Raw genomic sequence first — 27,924 nt, 5'->3', positions numbered from 1 at the left:
GCGCACACATAAACGAAACCACACAAACACACACACAAACACACACGCAGGTTCCTGGCCCGAGGAGGTGACATAATGCCATATTTGCATAATTAGTCCGAAGGCATTCTGGGCCTCGCTGGATGTGCTGGATCACTTCGAGTGCTTTCCAGCTGAGTTGTGCTTTTCTTTGCGTCCTCAAGTTGATCCGCTCGCTTGACAAAACAGAGTGACACCTGCAAAAGGATCTAACGGGGCATTTTGCTGGGACAAGAAACAACGCTTGTGTGTGTGTGTGTGTGGAGTCAAAAATCCCCGTTTGCCGGTTGGATGCATTCCTCTCGAAGCGCGTCGACGTTCGGGATGATGGTGGAAAAGTTTTCCACCCGACAAGTTGATGAAACGGATCTCGGCACTTCTCGCAGTCGAGTCCTTGGCGGAGTCCTTTTTGCAAAAACAAAATTACGGCCGTTTCGGGGCTTCTGCGGAATTTGCTGGACGCCAGCGGAGTGAAAACATTTCACACTTTGTGCGAGTTGATGATAGTCTGCTACGGCGGTGCCTTCGTTAGTTTTGGGTTATGATGGGTATTATTTTCTAATTGTTTTATGAACGACGTGGGTATACTTTGGGGGATTTTCAACAACATGGCGTACCTTTTTCATTAGTGTCATAAGTATCGCAAAGTTTCGCGGGATGGATCAGAGAAGGCTAGGATTGTGTTCTCTACGTTAACCACGAAGTTTTTCTTCATCGCTTTCTCTCTCTCTCTGCTTTCATTGTTGCGATAAATAATCCCTAGCAATTAAAATTCCCTACAGTTATTTTTTGCATCAATTCTGTTTCATTAAAACATGTTGAAAAAAAAATCTTTGAATCTCCCGAATTTATTCATACAATGTTTAGAACTAATCATTTTTTTTTCATTCTCATTCTCTTTCGCAGCGCGTGCAAACTATCCGACAAAAATAGGGCCGACCGGCTTGCACGACCACGAATGTCACTGTTGGGGAAGCCGCTCAACTATAATCGCGGCTCACGACGTGATGCCCGTTATAGGCGGCTGCAGAGCAGGGTCTACAATTTTCTCGAGCGACCTCGAGGCTTCAAAGCGATTTTCTACCATGTCTGTGTGTAAGTATAATGATGATACCGGGGGGAACTATTTGATCTTGCGTATTTATTTTGTTACTAAAAAACTGGTATTTAAATTTTACAGCGTTAGATACTGGTTGCTTATTTATTTGTTGAAACTGTATGAACTTAGAGCAATTGATTTTGCACAACTTTATCCCGGCGTTGAGATCGCGATCCATTTCTTTAGTAACTTCAAGCTAAGGTCCAGTAATTAAAAGACGCGTTCGCTGTTGACAACTTCTCAGCGAACCGACATCAAAATGCACCTCGAGGCCATCTCCAAGCGAAGCAACGCATAAAATGGACAGAACAGCAATTAAAGGCAAGAAGTTTGTAAGAAATCATTTGTCGACATCCACTTTCCGTTTACATTGTTCCCGGTATCGGCCGTACCCTCCGGATAGTAGCGCGAAGGGTAAGATAAAAAAACAAGAGCGGAGCGCCTGCCGTTCATGGGAAAATAGAAAAGTTGTCCCCGAAACTTAGCCGACGCCACCTGCGGCGACGTGCGCCGCGTAGTAAATCAATTACGGGAAAGCGCGTCGGGAAGCGCGCACCATAAAGTCCTAATTAAATTTTCATAACGTTGAGCGCACGGCGGACGAGTGTCCAATCGTTGCAATGGTCCTTTTTTGCCCGGGGGTTGCAGTGGCAGCGGAAAGGAGCGGGATCTAGTCTTCCGGTGCTTGAGTGCTTTGCTCATTATTAGCGCCAGCAGTTTTCGCGCACATTCCAGCGAGCCGGCAATGAGTCAATTTGGCTGTGCCGGCTGGATTGATCTGCTATGCCACATGCTGGACCTTTTTCCGCGTTATTAAATAGCAAACTAGGCCCATCGGGGCACTTGAATCATGTTGTTAGCGTGCGGCCATTTCGGTGGACCGGGTGCAAGAGGCTGATCGACATCCAACGAGTCGGAAAATGGTTAACGAGCCGTCTGGGAACGTGACCATCAAGATATGTCCTTTTATATTTAAAAGCGTATGAATTCAAGGGTGGATGTTTGATTCATTATTAGATCAAAAGCCCTTCAACTTTGCGTTTACAAAAGTCATTCAAAACATCATGTCATGTTCTTTCATTCCAGGTTCAGTTAATAAATCTTTTGATGTTTGCAATCGATATTCTTTTCACTCTATGCCTTTTCAACAGTCCTTAGCCAGTTCATATTTTGCACAAATGTAATCGGGATTATATGATCATTAGAAATAAAAAACAAATCAAATTAATGTAGAACCTGCAGAGAAAGAGATTAAAGAAAGAACTGGGAAATGATAAAATAATTTCTTCTTCTGCAACCCCTGAGGACTGTTGGCTGGCTCTCATTTTTATCGCTAAATGGGCTCGGCCGGCTCGAAAAGTTATTACCAAAGAGATACGCGAAAAACATCTGTACGAGTTTTTATTACCGTTTACGACCCAAAACCCTGGTATGATTCAGTTGTTAATCACACACACAAAAGAAGAAAAAAAAAAGTGGAAAAGGGCGGATTCTCCCTTTATCGCCACTAACAAGTGGTTGCTGGCACGGATCCAAAAGTTTCTTCTTTCATAAGTCATAAAACCCAAACCGAGTGACAAAATTGTATCCCCGCCCCATGCTGGCACAAATTGTCGGCCTGGCAATATTTCCTCCTCATCCCACCCCGCCCCGGTACTGGCCGTTAAAGTACCGACAGACTACTTCCGACACAGCGACGACATCGAATGAAATGGCTGGCTTGGGTGGCGAGGGGGGAAAGTATGCACGGAAGAAACGGGAACACGGGAGGAAGGCTTATCCGCGGGAGGGCGAGTTCATCTCTTTTATAGTGTGTCTGAGTGTGTCTTATCGATTTTTGAGAAACTTTTAATGTACTAGAGGTTTGTTAGGGCTTTCAAGGGTTTAAACATTGATTGCTATGCCTTTAGTCCTTCGAAGTGTGTTTTATAACTTATTTGGTATTACTTGAAAATACTGGGTTGGGATTTTTTCTTACTTTTGGAGTAAAATAAATGAAATACTCTTATCAGATGTGTTGAAGTGATATTCCCAACCACAAAGACTTTTTCTCTTTATCTTTATCTTTGAAATTAAAATGAAATTTACTTTTTCGGTGTGCTGTATTGCTGACAATATCATCTGGAAGGGTTATATATCTTTTACTGAAAATATTAGTTCCTTGTTTTCAACTGCTCAAAAGTTTTTTCTATGAGATATTTTCGAAAGTTTGCATTAGGGCAAATAAAAGATTTTAATAAATTAAATGTTTCTTCATATATCAGAACCATTCATCGTTTAAAACGACTCTATTTTCATAACCTTTCTCATGTCTGTTATTTGCTGTTAGACATTACGGCTGAAAGAACGCTGTCTACTCTCGACCTTGGCTTTAAAATACCATGCCACAAAGCACACATTTGGGTGATATAATTATGACATATTTCCTACCGGCAAAACCGAAAGATGCAAAGTCTCGAAACACGCCACACGCCGTGGCAAATATATATTTGATTACTTTTCCTCACCACGGCTTTGCCGGATGTTTGTCACAGGAACACATGAACACAGCGCTCATCCGCCTGGGTTTGGGTTCGTCCGGGCGTGAAATCTCCCGGTGGCCGTTTGGTGGGAGAAATCGATCGACGCCGACAAATTGACACGTCCTCCTGAAGGACCCTTCACGGGGCCGCTTTCCGGGGCCTGGCCGTCGTGTTTGCCGATGTGGTGGATGTGCTGTGGACACATCCAGCTCGGTGAGAATTTGCTGATTGGCACCTCGGCTCACTCGCGGGACACTTTACGAGCGACGCGTTGAGCCATTTGATGGAAGTAATGATCTGTCGGTGAGCTGTCCTGGCTGGCCGGCGGAATGTGCTGCTTCCGGTTGAATGGTTCGGTTGCGGGTGACGTAGGAGAATTCAATCATAGTTAAGGCAATCCATTAGACGCTCGTCAACCGATGGTATGGGGAGGAAAACCCCCGAGGAGGGTGTGTTAATTCCCCGTACAATTAAATTTAGATGTTTTACAGTACGTCGTCCGTGTTTCTCTTAATATTTAAAGTGTTTTTTAGGTATCCGTTTGATGCTCGTTTCTAATCCTCTCGATGTTTTCTCTTTCCCCTTTACTTTCAGATTTTTAATGGTGTTCACATGTTTGGCCTTAAGTGTCTTCTCAACTATTCAGGAATACGAGGAAGTCGCAATCTCCATCCTATTCGTCATGGAGATTATAGTAGTTATATGGTTCTCCATCGAGTTCTTCCTAAGGTACGTTACCGGTGCTGGGCTTTTTTTCCCCCCTTTCTCCTTCGGTCAAGCTCCCGAGCGGACAAATTATGACGAATGGAAGCGCTCTTGTCCGTCGCTTCGTCGAAAAACATAACGACCGGTCACGAAACCGGCAACTTATTTCTCCGGACTGGCATAGGACAGTTTATTAGTTCGTCCCCAGCGTGGGAGCTCGGGATCGTCCGCTTCGTGCCACTGTGGCATCAATTTTCACGTAAACCCCCGGCCCGTGTCCGTCACAGGTATTCAGTGGAGTCCCGGAACGAATTTTTTTTGCTCCGTCCACGACCACGGACGGAAACCGCTGATGCCATGTCGTCCGTTCATTTGTCCGCACCATTGATCATACGAGACGTGCACCGGAAATTATACGCATTGCCGTTATGCGACGGTTATGCGAATGTGGATGTATCGGACGAAGAAGTTTTTCCGACCCCTTTATCTGTGGAAATTGCTGTCCCGCCGTGAGGGAGGGGCCATGTATGTTTGAGAGGATTGTGTTTTTCCTTCTATTTATTCGTACGGAGCTCGTGCGTTCGGCGTACGAGCGCAATGCTAAGCAGCCGCGAGGCAAAAGGTAAACATACACTTTTATTTGCCAAAGGCCTGGAGCGCATCATAATTATGCGTGACGTTGACATTCGGGTAGCACGATCTCGGCATAGCTGTTTGCCGACACGAGTCAACACACGGGACACAGGATTAAACATTCGACAGTTTCAACACTTCACGCAAGCTTGAATTTATTTGCGTGATGAATGATATCCGTCATAGGTCGGCAATGTTAAGCCGACCCGGAAGGATCGGAAACTAATTTAAAGTCATGTTTTGACTTACTTACCGATGTTAGTTATTGCTGGCTGAGCTAGCTTGGGAGGATATTCTCTCACCACCATATTGTGTTCCTGTCACGGTGCATTTCCGCTGATCGCATTCTATCAATCAACCGTTCCGTAATCCATCAGGAAGTCCATTAAATCATGCCGTGGCTGAGTTTCGTGCCAGCCGGATGCATCGCCATCGGGTTGCACCGTTGTCGAAGCGATGCACTAAGCTTCAGCCCGTCGTCACGTTCATTGAATTTTCTCACGCCATCCGCCGAGGCTGGGAACAACGGCGCGCTGAGGGAAAGCGATAGAGGAAATATTTGTGTCAGCTTTAGCATTCAAAATTAACACCTAGAAGCGAAGACCTAGACGTGTGAATTGAGGTTATATATCTTAATCGATTTCGTTTACCGCACCTCGCCCAGGGTTTACCACTACCAATTCGCACCTCGCGCCCCGGAACTCGGTCGCAAACATCGGTGACCTCTCGCCCCGGGGAGGCAGGTCAGACGGTCAACACGCAAGGCACGGTAGCTTGATTTATATTTAGGACGAAGGAAATGCCGTTGGAATGCTACTTCTGAGCCGGGTGTAGGTCATCGAGAGCGTCGCAAGTCGTGACTGGTTTGTTCGATCTGAGAAATCCCCACCCCGAATGGTCGTGGTAGACATTCTTTATCTCCTCGTCATCTCCTCAGTTGTCGCCGATTCGCATGATATCGCATGCTGCTGGAAACTCTGACCGCACTCGGTGCGTTTGTGTGTATGGCTCGCCCCGGGGCAAACATGAGCAGGTTGATGGTTTGATGGAATTCCAGTCGGCGGAGTGCCCTTTTCCCGACAGGCCGGTTTGATTGATTGATGATTGATTCGTTCAATTACCCTTCGGAGCGTGTGTGGCGTGTTTGGTTTCGCTCAATTTCGGGCCGCCACGGGCCGGTGAGTTTTCGCGAGGCCATCCACGCCAGTTCCGACGCGATTGACAAGTAGTTCCACATTCCCACAACAGCAGAACCGAAGCGGGAAGCATTTGCCCGAGTATGTTACACAACATCGTCCATGCGCCAGTTTTTCGCGTCCTATTTCCTTGTGACTAAGTATTGGAAGTGCCTAGAAAATGTGTTGCTGTAGTATTTAGTACCGGATGTATATAATAATCATCTTCAAATTTGAAACCTAAGGCTTTAAGAGTCCTTAAGGGTATTCCAGAGCTTAGACATGTCTTTGTAGACTTTGATTAAATTTACTTAATTAAATAGCAATGTTTTTAAATTGCAATTTAAACGATACTAAAGATCCTCAGGTAGTTTAAATCTATTAATAAGTATTAGACAAATTATTACATACTATTGTACTTCTACGATTTTTAATTTTGGTAAACAACGTTTTAACCTGCTTTAAAGGATCATTTAGAAATTGGAACCCTGTTTCGCTGGAGTTAAGTTGTTTTTTCCGGAAATAATGTATAATTTTTGCAAACACTAACATTCAGAAAAATAGATACGTTGCAACAGCTAAAACTATCAACATCAAGGAACTTTAAATATATTCAAATTAAATCTGTAGGACTGTTTTCAACTTTCTTAGAATTTTATTATCTGGAAGCTGTTAGTCAAGGCAGCGTTTTCCTAACCCTAACAATATTGGAGATAATGTTGTTCCGGTTGATCAACCACCGAAGTAAACCCTGAAAACGAAGCAGCATTCTAAAATAGGGTGGAAAAACTCGAGTTATTGTTCCCGAAATTAAATCGAGTTTCTCACAGCAACAATGTTACGCTTGAAGCAAAACATTATTGCGTGCCTTAGGTGGGCAAATTTTCCGCACACGATTCATTGGCCACTAAATTACAACACGCGATCACTAGCGCTTGATAACGCATACATTATTTGATTTCCCCGTTTGCCCAAAACAGGTCCCGGCGCGCACCAATGGATTGCCAGTAATTAACATCGCAAACGGGAAAGTTCCATCCCAGCGCCACTGCTACTAGAGCCCTCCTGGCAGGGAAAGTGGAACACAAACCCGGTTGGTCGTACCAATTAGCGGCGTGTGTAATTACACCCATTACTCTTTTGCCTGTCTACCGTTTGCTGCATGCTATCGTGTCAATGAGCAAGTGGCATTTGATTTTTTGGGTGTTAGACAAACACACATAAACACGGCGTGGGGGGGTGTTGACAAACGCTAAATTTTAAATGAATTGCCTGCGGGGTTAAATTAGCCGGCATTATTTTGTTGCGGCATTTTGGACGAAGCGCTAAATGCTGCACAACTCAATTGCGGAATAGAGGGTTCTTTTATCTTCCACTTTTGTCACTATTTGATATCTATTTTCTCTTGTTTTTTTTTGCAGGCTTTGGTCATCAGGATGCCGTTCGCGATATCAAGGAGCTGTGGGGAGGTTGAAGTTTTTAAAAAGGCCTTTTTGTATCATAGGTACGACCGGGAAGAAAAGGAAAAACCAAGAGGTGATGTTCGACTTTCTAAAACTGCAACTTTTCTTTCCACGCTCACAGATATAGTAACGATAGCCGCCTCCATCGTGGTGCTCGTAATGGGAACATCCGGGCAGGTGTTTGCCACCAGTGCGCTTCGAGGGCTCCGCTTTTTCCAAATCCTGCGCATGGTGCGCATGGATCGGCGCGGTGGCACGTGGAAACTGCTGGGCAGTGTCGTCTACGCCCACAGACAGGTAAGGATTCGCCCTCCCATCCTCGAATCCCCAGTACACACGCCATGTTGTTGTTTGATCTTTCCTTGTCCTTCGTTGCTTCATCTTCCTTTGTAAAAATGTGCAAAAGAAAAGCCCATCGCATACTTGCGTCCCTGGAGTCCATCGTATTTTTTTCCCCTTTCACTTAAACTGACCTGGAACTAAAGTGGCCCAGCTGCGATGGGACCGTTCTTCAGACTGTTTTGTTGGCCGTCTTCCTCTTCCTTCGGGATGGCGGAGATGGAATCGGTGAAGGTTGCATTTTCCGACGACGGCTTCAAATGGAGGATATCGATTTCTTTTCGAGCGAAAATAGTCGCCTCATTTTTAACCCTGTTGCACGGACCAGGCCGGAGAAACGAGACTTTTCTTGTGCGGTGGTGATGATGAGAAAGGTTGTGTGTGTGTGAGAACGGGTTTTCCGTTCCGCTCTGCTGCAGGAATCCGGTCCCCTTTTTCCGTTAGTGGGGCGCATTTATCGGTATTTATTGGTGGGAAGTAAAGCGGGCAAATGGACCGGATTTTTCTGCCAGATCATTCGCTCACCCTGTGGCTGTGGCGAACGATGGCTAGCAATGCAAGATTGCCCGATATTCACACTCGCACACACCCACACAGACACGCATGTTCGTAAACATATTCTCCCAGATTGCTACGATGCCATTTTCCGTCCAACTATGGAGTCGTTTCCGTTGACATCCTCTCGGTGCCTCCTTCCTGCTGCTGATTCCGGGCGAATGCTCGATGCCTTTTGCTCCATTGCCTAAGGACCGAAAGGTCCTGAAACCGTCACGCTTCACTGGGATCGGTTGAGCGGGATTGACGTGGATTCGATTTTTCCGTTCCGTCCCCCGTCAGCCGGTGCCTTTTTCACTTGAAAATCAAACGACTCGTCGTCGCATGAAGGAAAAAGAGCTGGCACAAAATAAAAAAGAAATATCGGCAAAAAAGAAGGCATAGAACGGTAAAGACCGGACGGACGCTGATAAATCGTAATGGGCGGTATCGGTTTTGGCCATTGTTCCCGGGAATCGGGAAGTCCGCACGCCGTGCTTGATCGGCTTCGGGTGATGCTGTTCGGTCGGTTTTCTTCTTCTTCTTTTCGGGCGCAACAATCACACCCGCACGTCACGTGCACGTGGTTCGAGTTAATGGTGGGCCGCTGAAACGATAGTGGAGCTTTTCCTGCCTACTCGGCTTGGAAAATGGCTGCTAGCAATTTGCCCCCCCCCCCCCCCCCCCCCCCGACTCGACGGTTCGTAGCGGAGCTGTGGCGGGGGTTGAAATTGAAGAAGATGTTGACATTTCAACCATTCGCTTCAGCCAACGTTAAAAGGATCCGGTGCTTGCACAAGCATGTCAAAGTAGTCTGAAACTGACCGAAATGGTGTGCACATAATCTTCTTCCCAAACCCAGGGCTTGGGAGGGTTTAAATGTAAGAAGTAATATCTCATCTCGTTCACAGAACGGTGCACGTGCCATCGGCAAACCATGGCGGTTGGAAAATGGGTGAACCACGGGAAATAGATAGACGAAACATTTTCGCACCACCACCGTGTGTTGCTCAGGTTGTAATTTCAACCCAGGCAGCTGCCGTTCCGTTTCACCACATCACACATGTCCGGAACGATTACGCAACACAGCCGAGCACCAAAAGTGCCACAACAATTTGCCCATAATAACAATAATCATGCATAATTTAGCGAACGGCGACGCAGTAAAGAACGTTGGGGGAGTGTGCCGGCCTGAGCGCTTCCGCTCGGGTGAAAATTATTAATGATCGTGTTAGCGCAAACCCCGGGCCCCGAAGAGCACGAGCGAGACACCAGGCGCCTCCATCGGCCTGCTACGTTGCGCACTCGTTGGTGCTTTCGTGAGATGCTCCCAAGTCAGCTGATGTGGAACATTTGTACCGATGATGGAAGCTAAAAATTTACCGACAGAAAAAATAGAATAACAGAGAAGGAAAGATAAAGTAGAACTACTCGTACGATAGCAGTGTGGTGGCGTTAAAATACCATTCATCATTTTTCACCGGAGGCAAATTGCATGCGATGGTCGGCGGGAGAGGTTTGTGGGCGCACGTGTCTCGGACCTGGGTAGAACTTTAAGTTAAAACCCTTGTCAAACTTTTCATCAACCGTTGGCGAGTACAGCCCATCGGGATTTGCTTGTGATAATGTTGGGAGTTCTTTTCACTTCTGCGAAGGCAACCTAACGCCAGCAATTAGTGCCCTGTGTTGCGTCCGGCAACATTTTCCGGATGCTGAAAAAGCACAAAAATTATGCAGAACGCCGCATCTGGTGTAAGTGATGAACCATCAGCGTTCATTTTCGCTCGAAGCTATGCGATTTTTACGAAACAAAAGAAATCCTAACCACCCTACGGGGAGCTTTGTTAGTTTTATATTGCATCCTTAAGTGGCTTTCACTGGCCATGAAGCGGAGAGTATAAAAATGATGTTGTTTTCTTTGGTATTCTTTTTGGGAAGAGAATCCACCTTCGTCGTTGGCTAACAAAAATCTGTAAACACAAAACGTTCCCGTAACACTCTTGTTACAAAAAAGAAGAAAAAAACAAAACCCCATTACGACCGTGCGATGCAACTTGATGGTTCTGTTTAGTGTTACCGCCCCCCCCCCCCCCCCCCCCCGTGCCGACCAGCGAGGCGAAAGCAAAAGAAATCGTTTAATTTCATAACCCTTCTGATTTATGCGACCATTAAATCCGGGGGCTCGATGCTATCGGGCCGAATTATGGACGTCATTGGTATGGAAAATATCACCGCACGTTCGACCATGAGCGAAGAGGTTTCGAAATGGCCAATCCGGTGTGTGGTTGTGGTCCATCTGCGAGACGGATCTTTGCGGGATCCTTGCGTTTGTTTGCTTTTGTCTTTTTAAATGTTTGCCTTAACCCCCGTTCGAACCTAATGCCTTATTTAACGGCGGCCGAACCTCGAACGCTCGAAGGCGTTTAGATATGACGCGCGGCAGGAGAAAGTAGCGTTCCTGAAAATGTAAAATGTCTGTTTGGTGCATATAAATTATCGTAAAATATTTTATTAGTCCTTTCAGCTTCCTCCCGGTGCGATTCTAAAATGTTTAATTGTGGCATTTTCTCTGCCCCATCACCGCAACTGCGAAGTAAAAGAATGGAAAGTCGTAAAATATTTACTACGAAACAGGATTCCCCCGACTTGTGCCAATATTTGGAGAAAAGTGTCTGCCAGATTAGAGGAGAGTAATCTACCGGAGCTTGTGCATACTTAATCTGGTTATCAATTTAAATAAATTTAAATATTTCCGTTTCGTTAATTATCCTTACCTATTGCAGAAAATTATATGCAAAGCTAGTTGTTTCTACTACCTCCCAACCCCTCCATCGCAAGTCGCACCAGTCACGAAATATATTCAATTATACCCGACTAAACACCGGGCCGGATGGTAAATGTGCTGCACAATCTCCTTTGCGCCAATGCTAGTTCATTACGGTAATGGCACGTGCGTTAGAGAATTTTCGAAACTCGATGCAATGGTGCAGGATTTTATGCTCCTGGCTCCAGGATTCAGGATGCACGGCACGAGTTTTCACCTGTTTCTTTTTTCGCCATCGGTACCGTTTCCATTCGAATCCAGCCGGTGTTGAGTTTCTGTTCGCAACATGCGCTTCTATGTGCAAACATTTATCTTCTTATGCTATTTGCTGCTGGCGATACTTACAGAGTTTTTCGCGCTATTTTAGAATACAGCATTTTTAACGAGAGTTTTACATAAATAAATAAACCGACAAGACGGGGTTTATGCTTGTTAAATGACATCATATTAAACTGAAGATTTTTTTTACGTCTTTTATGACTTAACTTTTATAACTTCTCGTAACTTAGAGTTGAATTAAAATTGTAACATTGTTTTTCAGTGATTCAAAATATTTGTACCACTTCTTTGACATTGGTTGTTATTTTATAAAGTTAATAACTGAAGATTTATAGCTTCGTATGTTTCTTGTTTCTTATAACTTCTTTTAAATTCATTATATTATTTTCCGATATCTTAACTCACAGAAATTGTTGTTTTATCGATGGTTAATTATTTCACTTGGTTACGAAGACATATGGAAACTGTTATAAAATTATAAATTAATTTAGTTCAATTTGAGAACAGGAAACCATTGAAATTAGCACTCACCATTACAGATTTCAGTGGGAATCGGTCTACAACAAACTGATATAAAGGTTCCGAATGTACTCGCTGCCAAACCAAATGCAGATGCTTTTCCGCTGCTCTGAGCTTTCTACTTCCTTCCGCTTTCTCACTCTCTCTCTCACAGTCGCTCGACGCCACTTAATTGCAAATACGCTCGCTTGTTTTCCGTGCCACTGATAATCCGGTTTGTTGCTTGCCGTTCCCGGGGACGCTCGCAAGGGAGGGCACGGAACAGCGACGAGCCAGTGTAACAATATTTCATTTAACTTTCATAATTGTTTCCATTGCCGAGCCGGCAATCCTTGCCAGCAACTGCACACGGAAGCCATGATGTGTACGCGTGCGTTCCATCGCACCGACCGTTTTGCGTTTGGGAGGTAATCATGTTTGTGGTGTTCATATTGCAATACCCGCACTCAATCCATGTCCCCATTTTCCGTGAGGTTGCCTTACCTCCATTGCCAGCTGGCCAATATAGTGTCGCTCGATCCTGTGCTAAACAAAGTGAAATTAATGAAGAATGATTGTGAGCGTACGGGAAATTGCCAACGGTTTGTGGCCGGGACGGATGTTTATATGTTTTCACTTCTCCACCTGGTTCCGGGTGGAAAGAATGAACGCACGCGACGGAATATGGGACATAGGATAGTGGACTTATAGCTTCACCTAGGTACCGTCGCTGGGTTACGGTTCGCACACCGGGTGTGGAAACATCCTGGTCGACAGTGGAATGTGGAACATGCCAGCGGCATCGGATTAGTGGCCGGTCCAGTATCTGTTTTTCTTTCCTCCTCCCGTCAACCCTACCGATTCTCGTTGCGAATGGTAGACACGGGGTAGAACGCAACGCCACAAAGCCTCTACGGAACGACCGAAAGGATTAAATTCCAATTAATAATCCCGAAAACATGGCCAACTACTTTCACTATCAGCAGCGTACATGCGCTCACCGACCGGCCAGCCTTGTGGGTGAAACCGACCCGCCCGAGAGCGAATCCGTTAAATCCCTTTGAGCAAGAGCGACGACTCGTGCGAATTCCTGGCCGGATTGGGACAAGTAATAAGGATAGTTAATAACAAGCAAGAATGGCACAAAAAAAGCCTTTTCCGCATCTGTGTTTGCTCGACTTAACGATATTGTCGATTCCGATGCTTGCCGATGAAAGAGGGAAAACCTGGTTAAGCCTCTGCTGCTTGTTCAACCGGAACCGGTGGGAAAGGGATAAAATAATAATGCGCACTTTTCAGCCTGCAATGATTATAAATGATTTCGAGATTTAGCTTACTTCATTACGTTATGGGATCGGTTTTTGAACAATCATTTTTTTTCGCCAACTTCCAATACCCTCCAGCTTTTTCCTTCGCTGGAACCGGTTAATTAACCAATCAATTTGAATTAAATTATTTTATCTTTTGCACTGCAGAAAATATGGCGCCAAGCAAAAGAACCTATGTTTCCATTGCTCTCTGTGCCGTGGGAAAATAATTTTTATTAAACTAAACGGCCATTGGCAATTAAGGCGGATAAAGAGAGAGAGAGGGAGAGAAAAGTGTTGTTCATGCAGGAATTCCTTTGCCCTTCCAATGCCCTTCCTTCTGCCACACCGTCGGCTCGTTCAAAGGAACATATTCAATTGCATTTATGCCCTCTAGCGGCCCGACGCTGTCATTGTGACATAAGTGACATTCGCATAAATTCGCTGTCAAACATGGCGATGCGATTGGGGACGATAAAAATCGCTCACTCAATCCCTTCGACCCCGGTCGGGGTCGGCGGGTCGTCCGAATGTGTCGGCGATTATTTCGTTCATTCATTAAGATAAAAGCCGCGTGTCGCGTGGCGTTTCGGAGAGAGAGAGAGAGGCAGTTTAAATCGCATATTTATTACCCGTCGACGTACAATTACAGCACAGCTTCCGTGGTGATGTACGCCGGTTTAATTGGCACTGAATTGATTGAGGGAGCAATTATTTAATTGAACTAAGCTGCCGCACGGAAAGTAAGGCTCCGGGGAACTGTTGCTTGCGAACTGTGCCTCGAACGTTGTTTGCTTGGGCGGTGTGTAGTTCTTCTATATGTAGTTCAAAACTATAAAACCGGTTAATGTATCTCAACATAGGTATTCTGTATTCTGAATCCAAGGAATATCGCCAACGTTGATGCAACAAATTTTGAATTAATGATTGCATTCGATCCAGGAGAAAAAATAGTTCTCACGAAGTTGTTAAGGAAAATTACAGCAAATTAATACACCTCAAAATTAAATACTCCTGGACCTGAAAATTAAATAGTTTTAGTCTGGATTGTCGTTCACCTTGTTCTGAGGACGAGAAAAACGAACTCCTTGGAATCTACGACGAGCTTTCGTATGGGAAACATTCATTTTAGACGCTTCGTTTCATATTCTTCCACCGTAAGGCTTTTTCCATTCGCATGAGATTAATTTTCCCAATGTGTATGTTTGTCTGTGTGTGGTGAGTTCAAATATGGCGAGTCGGTCCAAACGCTCACGGTCCATTTATGTTCCACATGTGCCGGTGCTGCTGCTGCTCCTGGTGACGTCGAATTTCAGATCCCGGTCACCGTGGATGTAGCTAATACCGAAGCTAATTCCAATTTTACGATACCTTCCTGTCCCTGTGCCGCACAACGAAACACCCCCCTTCCTCAAACGAACGACGTCCGGTCCACCTCCATCCGAAACCAATGTCGACTCAAAGTCGTCGTATTCTAAGCCCTTTTGCCCTCCCCCGCACACATTTGCAAACCGCATTATCCTTGGACTCATTCAATTTCCTGCGCTCCTTCGAAGCTCCTTCACACATAATCGTTTTATATATCAACCACCACCTCCCCCCCACTAACCCCCTTTTATGCCCTCTTTTTCACCTCTCGTTCGCAGGAATTAATTACAACCTTGTACATAGGGTTTCTGGGCCTTATTTTTGCCTCGTTTTTAGTGTATTTAATGGAGAAGGATGTGAAGGAAACTAAGTTCAGTAACTTTGCTCAAGCTTTATGGTGGGGTGTGGTAAGTAGCCGCTTTTCTTTATTCTTTTTCTGTTTCTTCCCAAGCCCCTCCTCCCCAGGGGGTGCTTTTCTCCACAGGTCGACCGCTCGTGTACCCCCGGGGGGGTAGGATTCTTCCAGCGCAACCTCTTTAAGCTTGCCGAGCGGGTTGTTTTTTACTTCGCCACCCTCAGTGGAGTTGTTTAGGGGTTTCCACCAAAAAAAACCCGGGAAGCCATGAAACGCAAAACCGTTTTCAATATTTAGCGGTAGAAAATTAAATTCTAAATTATTGGCACAGTAGGTGTACGGCTGTGTGTGTGTGTGTCTGATACAGCCGGTCCCTACTTTTAAATATAGATCCGCGGCTCGAACGTTACGTCGTTCATGCGAATATTGAATACATATATTTATCCCCCGTTGGTTTCTTGTGGTTCATTTACTAATATAAAAAAATGTTTTCTCTTTGCTTTTTTCCCGTACGACGTTACCTTTCCCTCCTCGATATCCTTCGGAATGTGTTGTTGCGAAATGTTCGCACGGTCGTCGCCGTCCGACAACTCCGGAACCAACTCCATGCGTACACGCACACGCTGCCCAAAACATACCTACAACGCGTACGTACGGTTCTCATATGGGATGGCCACACCTCCGGACACGCTGCCAAACCGCAGATAACGCTGTGTACGGTCGGCTACGGCGATATGGTGCCGGAGACGTGGCAAGGCAAAATTATAGCCTCATTCTGTGCGCTGCTCGGCATTTCCTTCTTCGCGCTGCCCGCGGTAAGTGTTTATTTATTAATTTCTCTTATTAGTTTACAAAGAAACGCACCGGTTGCTGGCCGGCCGGAGGGGGGGGCGGGGGGGGGGGGGGTTAAGATGGAGTAAGCGAACGTGAAAATATCGCGAGAGTAAATCGGTAGGAAGAAAAATGACCACCGACCTTCTGAATCGGACAGGCATTAGTTTCTTTGCATCGGTACGCAGGCCGAACGGTGCTATTAATTTTCCTCGGCAATTGGGTTTGTTTTCTGCCGGATGCTGTTGGCTTTCTGCTTCGGGCTAATAGATCACACTTTCTTCACTTACTTACCTTACCGGTGAGGCCTTCCTGTGGAATATGAGCGAATGAGCTGATTTATGTTTGCCTCGTTGGAAGAGTTTATCACGAAGCTAGTTGCTTAAGGAGTGGTTCAACAAATTATGATTAACAAAATTAAGAAATAGTAAAAGTATTTGGTAAGATAAAATAACATCGCGCTTCATAAAAACAATTCATAGAATATTTGATTACAACACAAGGCTACAAATTACTTGATTTTTAAACTTGGCATTATCCTTAAATCAACATGATGGCCAAATCACGCCGTCCCAGAATTTCATAATTCGTCCCAACACCAGCATATTTTTCCAGCCGAACCGACCCATTGCTCATTTCTGCGAGGACGAAAAGCCGGAAAAGATAACGAATATTTCTCCCCTCCCGAAAAGCGTCTTGAAAATGGTGTGAAAATGAAATATTGTTACGACGCGCCTCGACTTCCGGGTGGACGTAAATTCAATTAGAAGCAATCTGAAAAATGAGTGATTTCTGCTCCGCCGGGAAAATACCGGGCAAAACTTTTTGTACCGGGATTTTCGATGGGAGGTGGAAAAAAACCATCCCCAGCCTGACGTCTCGTCTGCGTCTTCTTTTAGTGCTGTTTGTGTTTTTGCTCCACTTTGTTGTTATGTTAGATGGAGAACATTTCGTTTCAACTATTCTCCACAGTCGTTCGGCTGCGTTTGGTGCGTAAAGGAAGGACTGAGTGGCAAATACAGATGGAGAAAACAAATAAATATCTTACCCGAAAAAAAAAACACAAAATAGAAACCTTCATCATAAAGCGAACGAAACTTTCCAAGCACGTGGCCAAGCGAAGCCATGGGATGCCCGAAGCGAAAGGCACGTTCAAACTTGGTATACGCTTTGCTAAAAGTGCCGGCAGGCCACCGAAGCTTGCCTAGGAATTCATGATGCTGGCGGTCCCGGTTCGCCCCCCCCTCCCCCCCACCCTTCGGGCTCTGAATGCAACGGGAACGAGACTCCACTTTTCACCCGCCGGCGGGCTGGAACGACATCCTCCCAAGTGTATAATATTTTTAAAGCACGTCATTCTTGACCCTCACTATTTGAAACACTTCTCTCAAGTTGTGCTTCTTTCAACAACTCCCTGTTTCGGAGCAACTCGAAGCACCACACCTAGCATCACAGCTCCGGCTCGGGTCCCCATCAACCGGCACCACTAAAGTCTGCGCTAAGGAGCTGAGAGGTTAAATCTTTGCACACATTGTACCACTTTCCGGGCCACTTGTCGCGCCACTCCCCACTATCCCCGGCTCGCCGTGTCGTGTCGCAATCGTGTTCACACTGCCGGAGTGCAACCTTTTTCGGAGCGCAATTTATGTCAATTATTGTACGGGAAAAGTTTTCGAACCATGAGAGCAGCACCGAAGGTGCCTAGTACTACACCTAGACGGTACCCTGAAGACCGCAAAGTGTAACCGGTTCTCGAGCAGCGAGAAAGGTAGAAAGGTAGATAAGAGTCGGCAACTTTATGTACCTGGCCAGGATCTTCGGTGTTGGTGAACGATATTGATTTAAAGCCACGAAGATTCAAAATTGAAAATCGATCGATAAGTTGCGTTACAAAGATGAAAAGGAGGTAAGATAAAAGTTTAATGCCGTTTATTGCCAATTGATAAGGAGAGGACAAACTGTGTTCAACATTTTGTGGAAAATGAAAGTAATTTTAATTGTTTCTGTTGTCTAAAACAAGTTCAACTCTAAATTTCTTTCATTGGATTACACATTTTTCAACGCGAAACTTATTTCTAGTCATAAGGTTAAGTATTTTAAATAGTCAACTGTTTGGGTTTAAAAAAATAGCCCGCGCTTACACTTTTGTAGATTTGATTAGCTACTTTGCATTCAAATATTTCTGATTTCATAAATTAAAGTATTGGAAAAGGCGTCAAAATTCACAATTTTATTTGTGAATCAACTTTAATAAATGATCGATAATTTTGTAATCAAAACTTACTTTTCGTTAATTAGTTATAATATCCATAAGCGATGTTTAAAACATCCGGGGAACGTAAAGACCTTATCCTCTAGTAATATTCAAAGAATAACACTTAACATGCAATCATATGGATGAATTGTTAGGGAAATCTTAGTTTCTTTTAACTTCGTGTACCATCAAAAGTGTTCCAATGTAAATCTGCTCTTTTGGTTAGTGGTTGTTAAAGAGCTTTTGTTTCGACTGTTCTAACGGGGTTTAGAGCACATGAACGACAGGTTAACAGACTCTACCTGAAGCACGAAGCACAGAATCCCGGTTTTACATCCATCGACAATGTGATGAAATAGTAATCAGTTTTCCGCTAGACTTATGTAGAACGCGAGCAACCTTTAAAAGGCGTATGTGTGAGCGTATGTAATGGAAATTACTGGTGCTTATGTATGTTACTCCAGGTTCAAAATGTACCAACAGGGAACTCTTATCGCTGAGCAGTTTTTTTATTCAATGCATTCTTTTCTTTTCTCTCCCTCTTCTCACCCGAAACAGGGCATCCTTGGCAGCGGGTTCGCCCTGAAGGTCCAGCAGCAGCAGCGACAGAAGCACATGATCCGACGCCGGCAACCGGCGGCGACGCTGATACAGTCGCTCTGGCGCTGCTACGCCGCCGACGAGCACTCGATGTCCGAGGCGACGTGGAAAATTCATCAAGTACCTCTTCCATCGCCCCCGCCATCGTAAGTACTTCCCGTTTCCGATACTGCATGTGTACACCCAACAACCTGCCTGCCTGTGTGTCCGTCCGTCCGTCCGTCCGCCCGTTCGTCCCTACCGCCCGTCTTTTCTGTTTGACTGTCTGTCTGTCTGTATTTCTGTCTATGCCGCCCTCCCCCCCTTTCTTCACTCACTTCACTTCTTTCACGCCTTCTATGTCATTCACTTTCCTTCATCTTCCTCTTTCGCTTTCTAAATCCTCCACCCTGTTTTCCGCGCTGTTTCTCCGTTGGATCCATTCGGTGCCACTGCACCGGAAAATTCCCGTGCGGAATCCTTCTCTCTACCATGAGCACACAACACACAAACACACACACACACATAAACTGACACCCTTGGCCATGTGCATCGTCATTTTTCCCGTGCGCCAGCGACACTGATACCATGCCCCTCGAAGAATGCAATGTGTGGTTTCCACACATCCATGGTTAGGATGTGAAGCTGTCAAACTTTCGTTCGGTTTTCGTTTTTTTTTTTCGTTCGCGGTTGATCCATTCTGTCAGCAGCCCACGGAGGATCATGTTTTGCTGCATCCTTTCATCACTTGCGCGATTTGTGTTGTTCCGTTTCGTTCGTCTTTTTGGTCCGATGGTCCTTTGGTTTTGTTTTTCCTTCACACAAACCATTATCTACCGTCCTCCCTTTTCGTTTCTTCCATCCACTCAAACGTTGCTCATTACCAACCCCCTGTTTGGCCACTTTCGACCAAGGTTTTGTTCGTTATCATCCCCGCCCGATCGGTGCAGGGCTCTTTGCCCATCATGTAAGGGCGGCCATTTGACATTTTTGTGAGCTGCCTCTTCGAAAGAACTAATGGCTCCCGCTTCATTTTATGGAGAACCACCACCAACCGCATTTGAAATATGTATTTGTTCCCCTTACTTCACTCTCAACTCTTCTGAACGTACTTGCCCGTTCGCTGTACATTTTTATCGACAGTTTGTACCTGTTTTACAGATTCTTTGTACATCCCCCTTGTTGCCCTTTATGTACATATAAATATGTGTCTCGACGTCTTTTCGATTGATGTTTTCCATCGTCAGGCGCCCGCCATTTTTCGTAAATGTTGTGATCTCTCGACGTGCCTTCTTCTCGCTGCTCGATTGGTTATCTTCTTTCTTACTCTCTCAATGTTTCTTTTTATGTTTGATCGTTCTTTGTCTTTTCTTTTTATTCTCCCTCCCTTTGATGGGCCAAACCGGCAGCAATGTTTTCTGGTGAACGATTTCTGTTCCATTTGTTTTTGCCATTCCCGTTGTGCACACAAACTTTCACCTTCGTTGTAACATTTTTTTATCAATCACCGTCACCTTTTATGAAAATATGCTTTGAAAAGTCCACGCAAGGCGAGACACGATCGATTGCTAATGCACAGAGGAACGTGGCTAAAGGAAAGCGATAAAACACTACAAAACTCCTCCATGGACAGGAAAGTTCTGAGCATTCACCTTAAACGCCATCACGCTGGCCGCGTTACATTAGCTAGAACAGTCAACCGACGCAAAAACTAATCTCACTATAAACTTTTCCTCCGAGCCAACATATTTTTGTCACCATCACGTCACACCGGCCAACTTTAAGCCACTACTCACCCTTCGAGCCCTCGTTTGTCACCTCTGTTTCCATTCCATTTGCAAACTTTTGATCATTTGAAAACGAAAAAAAATCGAAAGCGAAGGGCTATAACCACACAGTTCCCCAAAAACATTGCATACAGCTTACGATATGCCGTCCCCATGCTAAGTGTACGCCTTCGTTGCCCCCCGCTGCGAAACCTACTCGTCTGAACTGATTATGATTTATACAACTTGTATTCTTTTCTATGTATTCGTTTATACATCATATAGAACCGATTACTGGGATATGCTCCTTGAAAGCTTGAATATCCATAGGTAATTTCGTTTTGCGATCGTTTTCGCAACTTCTCTTTTTACTCTTCTACTTTTCCTACTCTTGGGTTCCGATGTTTGCTCTTGACTCTGGTTTCGTTTTGTTAAAGTTCCCTGTGTTTCCTCCTACCACCCTACCCCCCTCTCACTGCTTTCACCCACTGTTTTCTTCTCTTTCTACCTCCTTCTCTGTCTCTTTCTCTTCTTCTCTTTCATACTCATATGCTCCTATTGTTTCTTCGTTTTTGTGTAACAGTCGTTCGAGAGCTCGACCTGAGTGTAGTAACGCAAAAATCGATTTAAACCACCCCGGCTCCGCGACATTAAAAGTACGCGCAGACTTCATTGCGAGATCGTCTACCGCGGGTGTAGGGGATAGTGTTCCAATGTGCACCGAATGAGCGAAAAATCAATCAAATTTGTTTCCGAACCAAGGACACAATGTTCTGTTAAGTTCCAACAACCTGAAAGAATTCCCCAATATTTTATTTTACTCCAAAATCTTGGTCTCTATGGTCCAAAGTCTTAGTCTCTATGTGCTATATGTACAAATTTCAAAGGATACACTATTTTCACAATTATAGTTTAACGCAGATGGTTGCTTTTTCGCCCCACCGGTACATATTGGAACCTTATGCCGTATTTTTTTCCAAAAGGAAAATTTTCGCGCTAGGTAAACATCCGAGATCCATCGATTTTTCCCACTCGCTTCCGTTTTTCCATATTCCACCCACTAGCCGCCTCACAATGTGGACGTGTGTGCAGACTTTTCCATCACCACCGTTTGTGGCTGTTTTTGGTGTAGGTGACGGCCAATGTCGGTGGGGTAGCTATAGCTTTTTGCTCCTTGACCTACTCCTCCCGGTTCGCACTCCCTCAACGAAGGAAGGCCGTGGGTGGTTTGGCGTTACACAAGCCGTTTCCCCAAAAACTGCTTGAACCCGAACGCGCTTTCACATATCAACACACTGCCTTTGGCCTCTTCTCCATTATCCTCCGCCATCGCCACCATTGCCATACAAGGGGAACTTTCCGTTCACTTTGGAGAGTGTCCTTTTGTTTTTCCACCGCTTCGTCGTGGGTTGCTATCAATTAAAGTGTTGCCTTGCAGTGTTGGGTTAGCATTTGTGTCCTTTCAACCGCCAGCATCAGCAGCGGTATCGATCGATCGATCGATCGGGTCAGCCCTGTCAGCCCTTGTCAGGCGGTGCTCAGGCTGCGCCATTTGAAGTAAGCTACTACTATGGCGGCGCCACATCAAGCCGTCATTAGTAGTACCGCTTGCTTGACTTTTAACGCCTTTCCCTCCCACACTCTCGGACCGTGGGTCGTGAAGGGCGATTGAGTTACCACATTCAGGAGGTCGGGTCGCCTCATTCGCCCGTCTGCGTAAGGCTCTGTGTCAGCGAAATGGTACACACGGGCTCCCAGAAGTAACCGATAGCCGAACGGATGCTATTAATTAAGGATATTATTGCTTTCCTGTTATCCTAACTTGGCAAAGCGTGGGGCTTATCGATGGACAGGGAGCAATTTGTGGATGAGCGATGGTTCCGGGAGAGAATATTGCTTCGTCGTGGCGAGACTTCGGGTACGGTTTCTCCTCCGTAAGCTTTTTGGCAAGCTGTGGCGGCAACTTTAACCCACAAGACATCTTAAACAGCATTAACTTGTGCATTCACTTAATCGCTAAGTGAATTAAACCCAACTAATAAACTTGTTCTCAAACTTGCAAATCTGCTTGGAGTTGCCCTAAATTTATCCCTAATGTTTCCACAAAACCAAGTTTCGTTAGATAGCAATTGGTTCTCTTCTTACCAACAACACACACACTCACTCCCGCTTATGTAAACACTAATCTGTAACCAAATTACGACAACTCCGATTATTCTCTGTATATTAAAAAGCTTTCGTGGTCAAAAAATTTATCTTCTGGCTAGAAGGTGCCCTAGTGCCACGGAAAGGTTGGTCCCGCTGCTCAGTGTTTCATTGTCTTGGTTTTTTGTGCGTGTGTCTGTTTATTACTCCGTGTTGTGTCCTCTGATGGTTGGATGAATGTGTTTAGCCAAGCATACACGTATCTGCAACGTTTGACTGCCTGAGTAAAATTTGTCGTGTTATTCTATCATCATCTTCTCTCCTCCTGCGAGCTGTACGATTTTTCTATATTTATTATTTCTTATTTGATTTGCCACTGCACATTCTTGGAGTAGAAAATTGTGTTGATCTTTACGGAAGTGTCTATATTCGTTTTGTCGTCTCTTTTGTGCACCTCGTATGATTACTCTCTGTTATTCTACCTCCATGCTCGGCCGGTTGTTTTCCTCTTCATACTTGATGTTTCTTCCAACAATCTTTTGGCTATGTTTCGTATTCCTTTTCGTATATCTTGTACTTTGTTGGTTTTTTTTATTTTCTTTATCGCCTTATCGGTGGAATGATGTATTAATTTACTATCATATTTTTGTTTGGAAAATTGTAGGTTTATCTATCTTTTTTGAGGGAAGTGATTCGATAAAATTTATATTCTAATGCTACTATCGCACTCCTTGAAATGTATAAAAACTGTTTTAAAACGATTGCTCTACCATACTATTGTAATGAACGAAGTAAGATTGCTCTTCGTTCGCAAGACGAGCATCTGTCACGTCAATCAATCGCATCGGGACTCGAACGTAGTTTCGGAATGGTCAGGTTCCCGGATAGATACATCACCAGTCAGCACCAGAAGATGTGCTGGGGCCGATATGGATCGAATCACTCGCGCTGACGTTCAAAGAAGGAAGCGTTTTACATTGGCGATATTCCTTATTTACCGTTCTGCTCTATGCGCTGCCGGAATTTGGCAAACATTCGGGACGACGGTGGCAGTGTAAAATATGTCATGTCTACCAGGGACCGATGTTGACCCGTGCAGATGGTCAACACCGGTTTGCGATGCGAGAGGAAATCCCGGTGGAAAAGTCTAAAGCCCTCAAAGTTGACGCCGGCATGCCGTCCATTGCCGACCTCAGCAGAAACATCAGCACCATGATTCAACATGTCAATCACTTCTCGGATTGAATTATGAATGCGTCTAGCAGCTGATGCTTGAGTGAAGTCGACAGTTTGCTGCCGGCCTTGCGGGTGCTGGGTCGCAAGGGTTTCCCTTTGGAAACTTTTCCTCCCCCCCAGCCAGGGTTCGGCCGCCCATTTTACGACCAGAAAATCGCACACTTGCCTGCCCATAGCCGAAGACTAATATTGGTTCAGTGAGGCGTTTTGCCTTCGCATCGGAAAGAGTTTCTACATCGACGGGTACGATAAAACAGATCCTGATTTTTTTTTGTTGGCCTCAGTTTTTCCGCTTACGGTGTCGAAAGTTTTTGCATACCCTTCGGTGCCCCGATGGAGGGGCGGTTGGTTTTTCGAGGCAAAGCGTACTGATCGATTGCGGTGGGTAATCTGCTGAAAGTAGTCCCAAATTTGTCGAGGATGTGCAAAGTGTGTAAGTGGTAGTAAGAGCAAAGTTTGCTTACTTGATAATGACGTGCGCGGAAGACGCCACGTGTCAGCAAACTTTATGTGGCCACCGTAGGGTTGGCGAAAAGGGAAGATACTTTGACAGTCTGGTGTCTAGATTTGATTTGAATATTCAACTATTGCTGTGCTCAGCAACTGAGCCTTAGTTGAATTTCGTTATGCCATTTGTTTCCACCGAATGGTATTGAAAAATGTCAACGGTGCTAAGTGTCATCCTAAGCGATTTTCGTTAGTTAGAAGTCTGTTAAGATAATTGAAAACTATTATATTTACTTTAAAATCCAAGACATCCTAAAAATTATACATTTTTCGTATATTATCATAGTTTTACAACATAAAATTAAGTGGGTTGATTTTCATTTCCATCTCTGATATCTTGGAAGGATTAGAGATAAAAGCTTTTCAATAAGATCTACAGAACTAATCTCATGCAGATATGTCGGAAGGCGCAATGCTTTTGCGAGGAGCAAGAGGTTTTCCCCTGATAAGGATTGCTGATCCATAATGTGTTTGTTTTGATTTCTTTCCCATTAGTGCAGCGCAAAGGGAAGAACCAACACGGAAATCTACCGCCTCTCACCATATTAAGCACATAATCGTTGGCTTGTGTACACAAACTGCGCACAAGCACATGGCTCGTTGCCCCCAAAATGGCCGTCCGATAGAGGATCCCTGCTTGGCAAACAATCACAGAAAGGCAACTCCAATCCTCCGATTTCCGTTCGGTGCGAGCTTTCGTTTGTTTCGGTGTGTGAACATATCTCCTAGAAGGTAAAAATTATACAAATACACGCTCACATCGAACGGGGGAGCACACACCTCCTTCAACCGGGAAATAGTGGCAGGGTGAGCGCGAGTAAGCGCTTTTTGAATCCCTCGCAAGGCAGCAAAAATATTTACTTATTCATTTGTTTTCCTCCAATAAACCGGCGCTGCCACGAAGTATTGGGGCGATGCTCTCCACCATCATCATCCTTCCAGCGGAAGAAGAATTTCAATCAATTTTTCATTGAAGATTTTCAACGGCATAACTCCTGTCGAGACGGTCGGGGCCGGCGTCCAGCGGCGGTGGAAGCGAATTGGTGGAAAATATCAAAAATGCTTTACAAAATCCACCGAAAACCGTCCCCCTTTCGCCCTCCTGAAGTCCCGTGCGCGCCCCCAAGGTCCTTCCGGTCCAGTGATGCAGATACTTTCTTTTTTTTTTCTCGTCCTGTCTCGATCCAATCATCGTTTGGCCGCCACCTGCGCAGCCGGGCATAACAACATAGCGGCAATAGCGGCGGGCGTAAAATATGTTCATCATAACACAAACAAGCGGACCGAAACGGGCCATGGCGCCGCGGATGTTTCGCCGATAATGTACTGATTGCTTCCGACAGCGAGCCGGCGATCGGGTTCCGTTGAATAATTGAAGCTGTTATGAAAGTGCGAAGCTGCGATGGAACTTTTCGGGCACACGGGCGCAAAGGGGGGTAGCAAAGCCATCGGAAAAGTTGTGCCATATAATGCGATGCGAGCCGGCATTATTGCGAGCCACTTTCCATTACCCCTTTATTCAAGCGATTTAAAAAAAAAAAGGCTTCACATAGAAGCTCGCATTAATTATTGTAACGGGTTGAAATACAATTCCGAGTGTTAACCGGAAGTGTGAATGACACTAACTTCCGACCGTACCGCGTATCATGTTCAGGGCTCCGATTCCGATGGACATCGGTTTGTTCGCTGTCAAAGTGCGGAACACGACCGTCAGGAGCAAAACCATCCAACAACCGACACTCCATTAGAACAGCTGTCTATCTCCGGTGCGTGCTCGTAACGCACGAAGCAACAACGCTTATCTCCGGGGTCATATCATGGATCGGGCACACACACAAACGCACAGATCCGAGGCATACACGCGTGCCTCCCAGTGACAGCATGGAAAACGCACCGGAAGACGAGCATTAGGTGGCCGCCGGCGGCGCACCCAATCTAATTGGGAAATGTGTAATTAGTGGGAAATTATTTTCTATCCCCATCAGGCCGGATTCCGGTACAGCCGGGCGGTCTTTCGGATCCTTTGTGTACGAGGGCACGGGTATAGCTGAGAAGTGGATCGTCACGAAACCGGGACCTACCCGACCGACGTGAATCTATCTTTCGCACAGCTTCCGGGGACGCACAGCTGCCGGTTGCGGAATGTGTTGTCTTGCCTTGCTTCATCTTCTGCCCCGTCTGGGCGACGTCTGATGAATAAGCGAATTGAATTTCCTTCCCGGTGCCGGGCGGGAAGCGGCCCAGACGCGGCTTCGTGAAAAGCCTACATTTCCGGGCGCACCGCGGGAAGAACGACGATGTCGGGACCGCCTGTGTGTGGAGCAACTTTTCCGTCTTGGAATGATCACAATTGTGCTGCTCGGGAAACCATTTTATATCGTTTTCAGCAAAATACCGCTCACCGGCTTCGGCTGGGATGCGTTGGAGCGGTATATTGAGTTCCATTTGCAGGGTAATAATCCCAAATGTACACCGCGGGGTGGCATGTGCAGGGAATTTTTGAAATTGTAACTTTGTTTTCAACGCAACAACATACAAAGTGGAATATTATAGCGTTAAACCAACCATACTATCCCTCTTCATGAATTTAAATGAACTGTTTGAGTTGCAACTTGGTTTTTATCAAAATCATTTTGAATATAGGCATTTTCTCATCATTGTTCATCATCAAAAGCAGTCAAGTTATTTTAATTCCGTTTCGTTACCTTCATGCAACTGTATTTACTTTGTGCATAATACTTTGTTTGTGGTTAACACTGTAACGGAAAGTTAAAGTTGAAAGTTTGAAATCTTTTTCTTCTGATACGGATCTTTAAGTATCCAGCCAACACGGGATTTTTCCCGTGAAGACAATAATTCATATCTTCAATCTAGTTTTCAACATATGCTTTATTTTTTCTTTTCAAGTTTGAATTTGTCGTTTTGAAGGGATTGATTGTCCAGGACGAAACAATATGCGAATGTTGGATTCAGGACAGATAATGACAATTATGCTAATGAACCCGGCAAGTTCGTGACAATGTTTGCAATGGTGCCACATCCGAGACGGGGTGGGAATGTAAAAGCCTCCGATGGAATGAGGAAAATGCCGTGTAGCAAAAAAAAAAACACCAAGCAAACAAAAAAGCGAGAAAAAAACACTCCCACCGGATGGTTTTAATTGAATTTGTTGAAGTAAGTTTTTCCACCCGATGGGCGCCTGTGTAAAGTCGCTACCGGGTGGACGACGATCGCCTCGGGACGGCGCAAACAAAGCGGTACCCGCTCCGGCAATAAACTTGCCACCCGGAACGTGCTTGCGAGTCATGTGTGAAAAACTTGGATTGAGTTTTCCAGCTTGGCTGCCATCCTTCAGCGAAAACTATTTCGTCCCATGCCAGTCCGTGACGCGTGATGAATTTTCCCGTTTTTCCCGGGATGTCCCGATCGCCCCACGCCAAGGCATGTCCTCGGATGTTTTTGTGTTCGGTGTGTTGTAGGTAAAAGG

The 27,924-nt window shown here is 45.2% G+C and overlaps 1 protein-coding gene across 1 annotated transcript in view; it reads left to right on the top strand.

Moving 5' to 3' along the window:
- The first annotated feature begins 914 nt into the window (after window positions 1-914).
- LOC131283053 (uncharacterized) overlaps window positions 915-27,924 on the top strand; it is an 84,512-nt gene continuing 57,502 nt past the window's right edge. Inside the window, exons 1-7 of the mRNA XM_058312612.1 lie at window positions 915-1,113; window positions 4,234-4,368; window positions 7,574-7,656; window positions 7,737-7,912; window positions 15,043-15,171; window positions 15,824-15,934; window positions 18,763-18,950. Coding sequence (XP_058168595.1) covers window positions 977-1,113; window positions 4,234-4,368; window positions 7,574-7,656; window positions 7,737-7,912; window positions 15,043-15,171; window positions 15,824-15,934; window positions 18,763-18,950 — 959 coding nt within the window. The 5' untranslated portion in view covers window positions 915-976. The remainder of the gene's footprint in view (window positions 1,114-4,233; window positions 4,369-7,573; window positions 7,657-7,736; window positions 7,913-15,042; window positions 15,172-15,823; window positions 15,935-18,762; window positions 18,951-27,924) is intronic.

Source organism: Anopheles ziemanni, chromosome 2, assembly GCF_943734765.1.
Source record: "Anopheles ziemanni chromosome 2, idAnoZiCoDA_A2_x.2, whole genome shotgun sequence".
NCBI lineage: Eukaryota > Metazoa > Arthropoda > Insecta > Diptera > Culicidae > Anopheles > Anopheles ziemanni.
The sequence above is the reverse complement of the archived record's forward strand: the minus strand, read 5'-3'. Positions and strand labels throughout refer to the sequence as shown.